Raw genomic sequence first — 13,320 nt, 5'->3', positions numbered from 1 at the left:
CCAAAGTAAGAGGTTTCTCACGAAAAAAACGCAATTGCCCTCGAATATCAAGGTCATGGTCGAAACCATAGTCACCATCTGATAGCCAGAGAAAAACCCTGCAACTTTTGTTCGAAAACTTTTTCTCTAAAATGCTCTCCCGCCAAGTTATTCTAACAATTCCGATACTATTGTGATACCCTGTATATTTTTGAAAAAATTGATGTATTTCGAAAGAAGCAACGATTTCTGATGGGTAAACATTTTCATGGGGAATATGAAGAATCTGATAAAAAAAAAATTTCTAAATCGATGCATGTTCCGTGGGTTCCTACATTTTATCATTTTACAGTCTAACGTTACTCCACTATATTCTATTTCTATGGCCGGGAAAGTCAACTTTTCACTTGAGTCATAAAATATAAAATTGAGTTAGAATTCTCATAAGTTGCACTATGGCTTCATAAACACACTTCTTTCCATCTTGTGTAACAGGTATATTTCAAGTGATGCCCAGGACAGTCTTTTATGGCTTCAGCCGTAGAACCGCAGAATGCTAAATGTATTATTGTGAAATGTATTTTGAAGACATATAAAATACTTCCGCGTCAGATGGTAATAACAATTACAAATTACATTTTCAAGAAATAATTGAAATGCAAAAAGTGTTCTAAGTACCAGTGGCGGATTTACATATTTGCCGCCAGAAGGCTATTAAAATTTTGCCGCCCTTACCACAATTATTTAGTTCAAAATATTGGGGAAATTTTTGTGTCAGTGAATATGTAACATTGAGATTTGTACACCGTTTTACTAATAACTACTCATAATTATTGTGACCTAGGGAATCGATGTGTCAGTTCCCGAGTTCCCAGATCAATTTTACAATGCAACGATTAAGATGAGATTTCACAAGACATAGAATGTTTATTTCTGAATGAAATAAAATTTTGTCATAGACTTCTAGAGAGGCGAAGTAATGAATATATTAATTGATATTAGTCACACACATATACATTCAATAAACGTAATTAAATCACTTTTATTGGGCACACAGTTTGAAATAGAATAGATATATTCTATATCAAATGAAAAGAAGAAATTTATTATCATTAAGTATGGCACACCATATATACATGGTATCTGGTCCAACAGTTTCAAAAATTAAGGGGGTGATTCTTCGTCAGAAATTAGGCTGGACCTTTAATGTAAAATTTTCTTCTCTGAGCCCCACTGCTTAGTTACAGCCCGAAAAGCAGTTTTTAATTTTTTTCTTGAGAATCGAAAAACTGACAAGAATGAAATCAAGCAGATTTTATGCGGGGTAGAAATTTTTGGTGCTGTTCCTCTATTAATGAAAGTGCTAGAAAAAAAACCCACTCCTAAACATTGTTTCGCTTCTTTTTTTTTTTCATATCCATATTTCACAATGAAAGATTGATTTTGGATAGCTTGATCTTTTCTTCACAAATAAGTTCTCTTCTAGTTTCTTCTGAAAATCCAGGGTTTTTCAGTTATTAGCAAAAAATGAAATTTTGACGATTTCGAAAAGTTCTCCTAACTTTTTTGTCATTGAAGTTACAGATTTGAAACTTGAACCTTCTACAGGCACTCTTATATGTAGAATCCACCAAAAATTTCTTTTCATTTCGAAATATTAGGCGAACTTTCGTTTTTTCAAAAGCAAACTTTCATTGAACTTATTATTTTCGAATTGAAAAGAAAGATTCTGTCAGTAGGATCTACGTATAAAAGTGACTTAGAACTTTCAGATCTGTAACTTCAAACACAAAAAAGTTATGAGAACTTTTCGAAATCGTCAAAATCCCAATTTTTGTTTATAACTCAAAATTTTGAAATGATAGGCCGGTTCTGTTTTCAGATTTAAATTAGTCATGAAAAAAGAGCTCGAGAATGTGTTATCCGTTTTCTTTTAGTTGCTATAGTTGTCGAGATCCCCTCAGTAGACAACGAATTTTGCCCATCCTGTACATAGAGCCATAGGTACGAAGTTCTGGACAAACATTTCTTGAATTGTGTTTTTGTAGGAACCGAAGAAACACATCCCAACGATTCAGAATCTGGTTTCACCAAAATTTTTCAACCTCACGAAGTTTCAGTATAGTCCCATGCGGCCGAAATAAGAGGGAAACAGGAAAATAGTAATGATGCACTACTTGTTCAGTTTTTTTTATATTTAGGGAAAATCAGATGTAGATAGATATTAAAATATTTTTGAAATACAAGTATTTCAGTTTCTATAATTAGTACAAACAAAATTGTCCCCAAATTTGCCGCCCCCTGAAATCTGCCGCCCTAGGCTGCAGCCTACTCAGCCTCTATGGTAAATCCGCCACTGCTAAGTACTCATTTGTATTCCAATTATACATAATTAGTATGAACGTGAAGCCCGCACATTTGACAGAAGATTAGAAATTTCGTTATTTCAGTTTATACTTTCCGATCAACTTCAGTGGATAGATTTTATACAAGTTGTCCCAAAGAAAAACGGCCAAATTCTAAACAAAAAATAGTAACCCCATTTTTCTCGATAAAGTTTAGGCAAAAACAGTTTCGTTTCGGATTTACAGGGTGTTGAAGTTGATTGAAAACCAAAGATTCCTCTTTGGCACTCTCCGAGTTGACAGTAAGAACCTGCCTCACGGCCTAGTTATAAGAAGAGAACAGATTATGTTTCTGATGGGAAAAGGATGTTGTTCATCAAAAGAGTTTTTTTCGAACAAGATGCATTTAGGACAAAAGATATCGTTCCTCAATTAAACTTAGGCACCCTGTAAATTCGAATAAAGCCTTTATGGCCTATACCCCATTGAGAGAATGGGCTTATTTTTCGATTTTGAATCCACGGATAACGTATAGGGGACACCCTGTATACTGACATCAAGGAAGTACCAGTTATTGATCATTTGAAGACTGCTCAAAGAGATTGTCAAAAATTGTCTCCGAGTTGGCACAACAGAGATATTATGAGATAAATTATCTCTAAAAGAGATAAATGAGATAAATTATCTCTGAAAGTCAACTTGAATTATTGTTAATCGAAAACCATACAATATTACTTGAAATCAATTCGATGTTATAAAAAACTAACAGATAAAAAGCCATTCAAAAAACTCTCAATGCTCCTCATAGGTACCTACTATTTCACAGATTCCTTATTATTTTTTTCTTTTCTTTCAGTCGATAGCGATGCTGAAGAAACCCACGAATGTTTTGTATTCATATCCGATAAGTTAGCTGAAGAAATTACTTTAACCATAGGTCAAGCCTTCGAATTAGCCTATAAAAGATTCTTAGAAACCTCTGGGAAGGATTTAGAAGCTCAACGACGAGCAATCATAACCCAACAAAGGATAAAACGGCTTGAATTGGAGAATAATATTTATAAAATGAGATTGTTGTTCTTGTCGCAGCTCAGTAGTTGTAAAGCAGATTTAGACCAATATTTGAGAAAGCACGAAATAAAGAATATACTGGAGATACCACCCAGTAATAATAATGCAAAAGTAACAACGGAAGAGGTAGTGAACAAAGTAGAAACTAATGGAAAAACTGATGAACTTTTGGACTTAACGTCCGAAGTTAATCGTAATGGAAATGGTAAGTCAGTCTTAAGGAGTTTCCAAAATTTCAGTCAAAACATTATTGTTTTTGAGCTTGGTTAAGTGGAGAATTGTAATCTTTCAGCACCGCCCGTGCCACCAAGAATCTTCGATAGCAATCCATCGCCATCTGTGGGTACTAAATTGGAAGGATTATTGTTGAACGAATTCGATCAAGAAGATAACGATTTCGATCCTAGATCCTTCGAACAAACCAATGAAACCTTAGCACCTAAAGCACCTCTGAGTAAGTATTATTAATACATCAATTATTCAAATCTACTACTGGAGTGGTATTCAATAGCATCAATGCTTGTGCTTTTCTATTAGTTAACAATATCCCCGAATCTACTCCCATATTATCTATCAATCCAGAAATCATCATTTCAATAGCAATTCAAGTTTAATGATAGATATTTTCGTCTTCTAAGAGTATAAACTCAACAGGGGGAACCAAATTCTCTACCCATTCTTCTGAATAGTCAACAAAATAAATTCAGATACAAATCCGCTAATATAAAATCATCAAATGTCACTTTCTGAAAACTAGCAAACCACCAGCACTGAAAGTATCAACAGAAATATTATATCGTCGAAACAGTGTAGATGCTGACCATGGTTTTGGGTCTCATTTGAACTCGTCAGAGCAACACTACTTCTAACTCGACGAAAATGGAACGAAATGAAGGCTCCTTTGTTCGATGTCAGTAATCGGTACAGTGCAGGAATACAGGGTGGGTAAAATTCTTTGTCTACTGAAGGGATCTCGAGAAATATAGCAGCTAGAAGAAAATTGATTACACATTCTTGAGCTCTTTTTCTTCACTAATCCAAAACTGAAAACAGATCTAGCCTAACGTTCATAGAGCAGTTTTCTTCTAGCTGCTATAGTTCTCGAGATCCCTTCAGTAGACAACGATTTTTGCCCACCCTGTACATTACGATGCAAGTTATAAGGCCTAGTTAAGGATAATTTGGAATGACTCGAAGACTATGAACTCCAGTAGCCAAGTTTTATTTTTAATTAAACTTAAACATCAAATGGATACTCCCAAATAAAAACATAAAATGGAAACTTCTGCTGTAAAGCAAAAGCAAAGTTGAACATTTTCAAAAACCTTGTCAACACTTTAGACCTAGACAACTGGTTAGAAATAGAAATGGGGCGATAGTTGACAATGTCGTTCGTAGGTTCTTTCTTGAGCACTAGTATAACCTTTGAAAGCTTCAAAACTGAAGGGAAACATCCTGAAGTGATTGAATCATTGATAAGAAAAGCCAGATGCTCAGCTATGAGAGGACCTATTGTCTTCATCATCCTGGCAGAGATTACATCTCTAGTTCGATTTAGATCGTAATATTTGTTGATTTCATATCCGCGGGTATCATGTGTCTGAATTAATTTCCGTTTATTATTCACCTGCCAGAAGGTGCAACCTTTTTATGACTTCTAATTATTGTTGGGGGTGAAACGTTTCCAAGAAATATGAAGTGTTTCTCGAATGTTATTATGCTCGAAATCACAGAGGGTGCTACAGCCGTCAGAAAAGGCCTTTTGTTATTCATTCCAGAAGTTAGTAACGAAAACTGATCATCGTTAGCCCCCCCTCTTAAGGGGAAGTAATACCTCAAGAATCTCCATACAAAAACGGCATTAATTAGTTCTTATTTACGCTTTTAATTATTCACATAAGGCCTTGTTTTTTTTTAATTGAAGTCTAAGGGTGTCTTGATCTCGCCCCGACTTTTTTTATTTAGTTGGTTTTTCATGAAAAAAAAAGTTGAACTTTAAAGTCTATAAAACTTGTCTTCACAATCATTTTTCGAAGATTTTTACACAAATTTCCATAAAAATAGTGGCGGAGTGACATCGGCGATTCAATCCTTTATAAATTGCAAAATAATGTTTAGTGATATATGCCAAAATTAAGCTTGAAATCAGGAATAACTGAAAATTATGCAATATTCCTGATATAACATCCCGCGTGGTAATTTCTACTTTTGAACTGACTCAGTTTAGGCTATTGCTCAAAATTGTGGCACATTTCCGTATTTGGGGTAGCAACACAGAGCACTTTTGCTGTTCTAACATCCCTAGAAATATTACTCAACATTTCTGATTCAACTTCAACTATAGGTGTTCTAACTAAAATTCTCTTTAATCAGCAATGAATTATGGCATATTATGTTGATGTGTCACTTTTCTTAGCAATGTGTCCAATATCACAACATCTTTTTTTTTTGGATCAGTTGACACATCATCCCTAAGGTCTTCGTAATTGCAATCGTGTATGTGTAACTTCACTTTACACTGACACGAAACTTTCAAATAATCTGGAATTATTATGCATTGCCAACTACTTTAATCTATTGTTGTTAATAAAATTATTAGTGATTACGTATGTTTTGTTTCAGTTGCTCCCCCACCAAAGGCCCCACGTAAACCTAATATGAATAATAATATAATCGAGAATAATTTGCCTGATGTTTGGAGTTCACCTTTCACGCCAGAGAGCCCATCCACCAATAGGTAAGCATTTCGAGTTCATGAAAGTGAATTACAATCTTCATAGAATCATGAAATTTCATAGTTAGGAGGATGAAATCACTTTTTTTTTCAAACAAGGGCCAATTTCACTGAGGGTGTGAACCGACATTAGACGTAACTGGCACGGCGTTACGAAAAGAATCTCGCCTATTTATGTTTACGATTCATCTAAATTTCAGCATTAAGTTTAATACTCAATGATTTCAGTTAAAATGAAGTTTCTCTGTGTAATGTGGTCTCTCTACCCTTCTCACTTCACTTCATAGACAAAGAGGATGTTAATGTTAGAAACAGTTTGCTTGAATTTCGATCTGAGTGTAAGTAAGCAGATTTAGATCATCGTTTGGTGAAATTGGCCTCTAAGAATATTGAACTACTTTGAATGATATGTTATAAAAAGTTGGGATAAAAGTAAATATCCTTAAAACGAGAGAACGATATTCATGGAATTTTGCTGATGAATGCAACGACGCAGAAGTCATCTGATGTCATATTTTTTTTTTTACTCTACTTTTGATAGGAAATATACCCTCAACTTTTTAAATCTGAATGGGAAACCCTGTATAGCAAATGACCATTCTCGGGAAAACAGGATGGCACAATAAAAAAATTACCAGAAATACTCTTCAAATCATTCAGTTCTGAAAACAAGTAAAATCTGAACTGTTACTACGAATAAAGGCGGAAACACATTATTAAAACGCGACGCGACCCGAAGAAACGTGATGCGTGTTGAATCGAATCAAATGTATTGTTTTCTATAGACCAGAATCATACAATTCACCCATTCCAGACCCGTCAGCTCGCGTCGCGTTTTAATAATGTGTTTCCGCCTTAAACCATTTTTGCAAAAAGACCAGTGCAATCTGCAAAAAAACTTTTTGATTTTCCGCAATAATTTTCCATGGCTATGTGCGATAGTTTTTCCGATTTCACATTTGGATAACTCGGTCAAAATAATATCACGTTGATGCTTCAATTTTTACTTCTCTCCAATGAATCACAAATGACACAAGTGACCCGCTTGTGAAGTACACTGTACAGTTGTAGCAGAAGCAGACAATATAACAATATAATCAGATGGTACTTGTCAGTTGAACTTGCCTGCAGAGTTTCATGAACATGTGATTTCCTTGAAGGATATATTAGATATTGACTATAGAGTGCCATAAGAGCTGTGTCTACTGAAATTCAACCCAAATAATTTTTTTAGCCTCACAAGTCCAAAGATCCTAGACCCTTTCGAAATGGGAGATTTCGGAAATACAACAACTACTCAGGACATCGAGAATGCTTTAGGTTTATTGGATAAAAAAATTTTGGAGATGAAAGTAAGTCTATTCATGATTCATTCATTCATTCATTGCTGTATCCCGTTACCGGGAATGAATCTACAAAAAGAAGAAGAAAAAAAAAAAAAATTCGAACAGACTTGTAACTTCTTAGTGCTAGTTGCGACTGTGTGCCCTCCTGTGACTAAAGAGACCCAACCGTGACCTGCAGATCCTTCCACACTCAGGGCATGGATAGTCTCCAACCAGATCTGGCCGCCGCTGTATCCTTCTCGATTCTCCACTATAACTGTGGACCAAAGACCTCCACTGTGACCTGTCTAACGCTAGTTGTTCCCAGTTATGATTAGCATTAACTGATTTTAGGGATTGATGTAGTGTATCCTTAAACCGCTTATACTGGCCTCCTGGTTTCCGGGCTCCCTCAGTGAGTTCGTAAGCGCGAGATGAGCTCACACACACATTGCAGTATATCGCAACGCCCGCTTGATGTGTGATGCTCGAGTTTAGTTTCTAGCGGAGGATTTTCATCTGAATAATCCAGGCGTTTAAAAATTATTTTTTCGAAATTCATTTATGAACATTATGATAGGCTAGGAATGAATGTAGGTACATTATGAATTTTGATCAAGAATGATAACGCCTAAACGGGGTGGTATTGAATACAATAATGGGGATTAATTCAGACTCGCTGATATGAATATCAACAATTGTTACGATCTGAATTGACCTAGCCAATTTTCCATCGTCTGGGCTCTAAATGGACTACGCTCCTTCGAAGAAAAGCAGATGCTGACCATGCTTTCGGTCTCATTTGAGCTCGTCAGAGCAACATAGCTTCTTCTCCGGAGAACGTGTGGAATTGATGGACTCTTATTCAATACTGGCAAGCGCTACTGAGTACTATCCAGTAACACAGAGCGCCACCCAGTATGAAACGATATCCGATTCAATCCCCTCCAGATAGAAACCCAGACAAAGACAATAGCATATTTTCTCTAATTCTCAATTCGTTACACGCATGTTGTTCGCAAAGCGAATCGGCGTACTGAATTAGAGAAAATATGGGACATATGCTATTACTGTCTTCGATGGAGCGTACTCCATTTAGGGCCCTGACGATGGCAAATTGGCTAGTTCAATTCAGATCGTAACACTTGTTGATATTCATATCAGCGAGTGGTATGCATCTGAATTAATCCTTGTTAAGAATTTTGATGCTCAGCTGTATGAGGAGGCTCAGCTTCCCCTACCTCCTCTTGCGAGTCGCCCTTATTGTTTACATGTTTTTGTCGAAGCTCTCCGATTATGCCAACAGACGATAAAGGCTCTTAGTAAGATCTATTTTATTAATGAGTTTTTCCAACTTCGTCATTTCGAAAATTTGTATACAGGTTCGGCAAAAAATGTCTATACTAGACAGCGTGTGCAAAATTCGTTGTCTACTGAGGGGATCTCGAGAACTATAGAAGCTAGAAGAAAACGGATGATACATTTTCTAGCTCTTTTTTCATGACTAATCCAAATCAGAAAACATAATCGGCCTATCATTTTTACATTTCGAGTTAAAAATAAAAATTGAGATTTTGACTATTCCGAAAAGTTCTCATAACTTTTTTGTCTTTGAAGTTACAGATCTGCAACTTAAACCTTCTTAAGATTTCATACGTAGAATATACCGACAAAAGATTTTTTTCCAATTCAAAACTAACAAATTCAATAGAAGTTTGAATTTAAAAAAATGAAAGTTCACCTAATGATTCGAAATGAAAAAATATTTTGAGCTCTTCAGTGTATTCTACATAAAAAAGTGCCTGTAGAAGGTTCAAGTTTCAGATTTGTATCTTCAAGGACAAGAAAGTTATGAGAACTTTACGAAATTGTCTAACTCGAAAACGAAGTATCGTAGAGGGCTGCGGTTTTCACCAATCTTTGTTTCTCCGTAAATGGGCTCGGAAATGTGTCATCCGTTTTATTCTATCTGCTATAGTTCACGAGATCCTCTCAATAGACAACTAATTTTGCCCATCCTGTACTGTGCAACTGAGAGTTGGTAAATCGCTTTTATTCCAATAGGGTTCAAAAATTGTTCTGTAATTCTTCCTTCGTTGAACTGATGCGATTAGCCTTTAATTTTCCTCTCTCTTCCTCTCATTCTCATGGGATATTTCCTATTCCTAGTTTACGCGTTATCAGGCGTGTAGATGATTTAATGAAACGGTTTATTTTAGACTAGTTCTATCTTCTATCGGAAAAAGACTTATCCTTGAAAACACCGCCGAGCCTGCAAGCACGTACAAATTGCAACCATTCCGTCGTTTTGAATTTCGTAAAATTAGTTACAGATTACCATAAAATAATTCGTGTCCATGGAATATTTCCTTTTATGTCGTAGTATCAAACTAATTTTGTGTCGAGTATTTATCGACGCATTTTATGATTGTACCATTCTGCGATAAAATGAATTCTACAATTTTTAAAGGATTTCCAGAATTTTCTTATCAAAGTATGTACTCGTATGTAAAAGTCTGAGGAATTCTCATTGAGTTTTATGAGATTTATGAAAACCACATAATTTGTCGTTGATTCGAATTAGAATCGTTGAAATCGAATATAATATACTTTTTTAGTGAATAGATAAGACAATAGCATTCCACACACGTTCTGTATGTCTTGTGGTTTCGAGGAATTATGAAGTGTTTTTTTGTAGAAGGGGAAGCTTATGAAGTATTTTTTTTAGCCATTTAGCTATGAAAAGAATCCAAATATTTAACACACCCTTCTTCTTATTTTTATTAAAAATATTTTTTAACTGGAGTTATTTTTTAATTACAGACAGGGTTCAGCCGTGGTATTTCTTTTGGTAATGATGATTTTTCCTTGGAGAGTTTGGATCCGCTGAAGAACTGAGGTACTGTTAGGAAACTGGAGCAATGAGCTTATGGAATTATGAAGTGATAAATTAATTAATCAGCTTTTTCGTTGTATTGATATTAATTATAAATTATATATGAACAAAATTTTAAAGAAATATATTTTTCGAATGCAATGTAATGTACCTATTGAATGTTATATCTACGATTTATACTGAGATTAGATATAGTTAAAAATATAAAAGTGAAAAATTTATTGGAAATTCCTTCTCATATGATACGGCCAATCATGCACCACCCAACTTAAATACAAATTTTTTGAACAAATTTTGATAGGTAAATCTGCGTTGATGGCTTAGTTTTTTGTAGAGTATAAAGTTCGTAACAATCAAATCAATAAAATTGTTTATCAATATTTCAATCTACTCAATTTGGGATACCTACTGAAAAAATATCCTATTTGAAAATTATCAACGAAAACAAGGAGGTACATACTAGGATATATTGAAAAATTCTTAGCCTACCATAGAACCAAACAAAATTTCAATGTCAAAATATTTTATTACTCAACATATTCTCCTATTAACCCTCTAATACCCAATTCCGCCTTGAGACTGGTTGCATATAAGTGGATACAAAATTATTCCCTGTGAGCAGTTTAGTTCAACTACCCATGTCCGCCTTCAGTATAGGTTCATTTTGAGAACAGGTGTTAAAGTAAATCAGTTAACTATTTGCGAAAAAAAGATGTAGATTATACATAAGCTAACTTGAAACTATACGGAAATAATTTTAAAAAAGAAAAAAAAATTGGGCATTAGAGGGTTAACTGATGAATACATTTATTAGAGCGAACCTGTAACGTCTCTAGACCTTGTTTAAAAAATGTTTCTTATTGCTCTGCAAACCAGACCTCCACAGCTTCTATAACCTCCTCGTTGGAAGAGAATTTACGACCTTTTAAATTTTTTTTCTGTTGAGGAAAGAGATGATAGAGCCAAATCTGGTGAATAAGGAGAGTGTTCTAGTAATTCAAACCCTAAATCACGAATTTTTTGCATGGCAACATGAGACTTGTGTGCAGGGGCGTTGTCCTGCAAAAACAAAACACCTCTGGGATAGCTTTCCGCGTCTTTTCTTTTTAATTTTTTAATAATCAATCATGATTACTCCATGGCAATCCCAAAAAACTGAAGCAACAACTTTTCCAGCAGATTTTTGGACACGAAACTTCTTAGGTCTTGGAGAACCAGAGTGTCGCCATTACATCTATTGGTGCTTTGTTTCTGGATCGTAGAAATGTACACAAGTCTCATCCATAGTAAAAATTCGGTTTAAGAAGTCTACATCGTTTTCAAATCGAGTACAGATCGAACGCGATGCTTCTACCCTTGCACGCTTTTGGTCAACATTCAAACATTTGGGGATCCATTTTGCAGCAATTTTTCTCATGATGTCCAAATTGACGTGAACTACCTATATGATGAACGCGTTCGTATGAAATATTCAGTGCTCCAGATATCCGTTTTAGCCCAATTCGACGGTCTGATAAAATGATGTCATGAGCTGCATCGATATTTTCGGGGACTGACTGACTGGCCTTCCTGATCAGCCATCACCTTCAATGGAAAAATTACCTCTTTTGAAGCTTTCCGACCAATTTTTCATGGTCCCATACGAAGGCATTGATCACCAAGGGTATTAGGCATATCTTCGTAAATCTGCTTACCTCTTAACCCTTTTAAATACAGGTACTTGATACTCCAATTTTTCGATTTTCACAATTTCGGTGGACATCTTTCTTCTCTCAATTTATCGCGTAACTCTGGTTTACTTTTTTGACCTCAAATTTCAGACTGACGCTTTTAATGAGTTCGTTGCTATGGTAACGCAATATTTTTTTTATGCATGGTCTAGGTCTACTAGATATAGTATATAGTCTAGGCTAACTAGATATCAATACATTCTAGTATGGTATATAGTTATAAATTGAACAAAGTAGTTGGTGCAGTTCAGATTTGGAAATAAATATAGAAGGCGCGGTCGGTGAAAGTGAACCCTTGCCTGAAAATGTTTGCTTTTTCTGATCCGGAAACCTTGATTTTGCTGTTCAATGCATTTGTGAGGAGCAAACTGGAGTTTGGATGCATTGTTTGGAACCCAATATACGAGTGCCATATGGAGGCTGTTCAGAGAAGGTTTTTCAAGTACCTGATGTTAAAAAAGGAGGGGTTTCGATAAAGCTGCGATGCAGTTAAGTTTGATGTCAGAAGGAGGTTCCTTTATGGACTCTTGAATGGCACTGTTAACTGACCCGATTTACTCACTAGAGTAGGATTTCATGTACGGCGGGCAAGTTCTAGATCCGTGTACACTTATTCAACCATGCTACGCCTATTAGAACAAATACAGGCTGAAATTAAGTGTTTCAATAGACGTATTCGAGGAAGGAAAATGTGATACAGATTCAAGATTTCGGATTATCATTTTAGAGTACATGAATTTGAATTGTAAAATATTTTCAAGCGGAATCTACTTCTGGTTTTACCGAAAACTAGTGTAACTTCGTTATTTCAAATGCAACACCCTGCATATTTATACATATTTGAATTCTTCGTTCAATTCTACACTGATTTGATGTATGATATGCACAGCCTCTCAAGCGATTTTTGAATTAAAACTTGATTATGAAATTTTTTGAAAAAAAGATTATAACACATTAGTGTCCATATCTTCAAAATCCCTCATGGTAAGAATTTCTTTTTGCGAAAGTGGAACAATAGAAAGTACGCTGATGCTGTTTCTTGTATAACTTATGAGGAAATATTAAACAGGGTGTCCGAAACAGGGCTCCAAAGTGAGCCTCAATAAAAATATGTTATCTCATTTTTTTGAAATGGCAACCCTATAATTTTGTAATTCCAATCGAGTGCTCGTCAAAAACTAGTTAGGCTCTCCCAAATATTTCATGCCTTGAAAATCAGTAGTTTTGCCGTCATTGAATA

At 35.2% G+C, this 13,320-nt stretch overlaps 1 protein-coding gene across 3 annotated transcripts in view; it reads left to right on the top strand.

The window, feature by feature from the left end:
* LOC123306733 (PTB domain-containing engulfment adapter protein 1) overlaps positions 1–10,571 on the top strand; it is a 59,580-nt gene extending 49,009 nt beyond the window's left edge. For all 3 annotated transcript variants that reach the window (XM_044888852.1, XM_044888850.1, XM_044888851.1), the window contains exons 4-8: positions 3,181–3,600; positions 3,688–3,849; positions 6,018–6,132; positions 7,364–7,481; positions 10,278–10,571. In XM_044888852.1, coding sequence (XP_044744787.1) covers positions 3,181–3,600; positions 3,688–3,849; positions 6,018–6,132; positions 7,364–7,481; positions 10,278–10,352 — 890 coding nt within the window. In that variant the 3' untranslated portion in view covers positions 10,353–10,571. The remainder of the gene's footprint in view (positions 1–3,180; positions 3,601–3,687; positions 3,850–6,017; positions 6,133–7,363; positions 7,482–10,277) is intronic.
* Positions 10,572–13,320: the final 2,749 nt, after the last annotated feature.

This window comes from Coccinella septempunctata, chromosome 2, assembly GCF_907165205.1.
Source record: "Coccinella septempunctata chromosome 2, icCocSept1.1, whole genome shotgun sequence".
Classification (NCBI taxonomy): domain Eukaryota; kingdom Metazoa; phylum Arthropoda; class Insecta; order Coleoptera; family Coccinellidae; genus Coccinella; species Coccinella septempunctata.
This window is presented reverse-complemented; position numbering and strand designations above follow the sequence as displayed.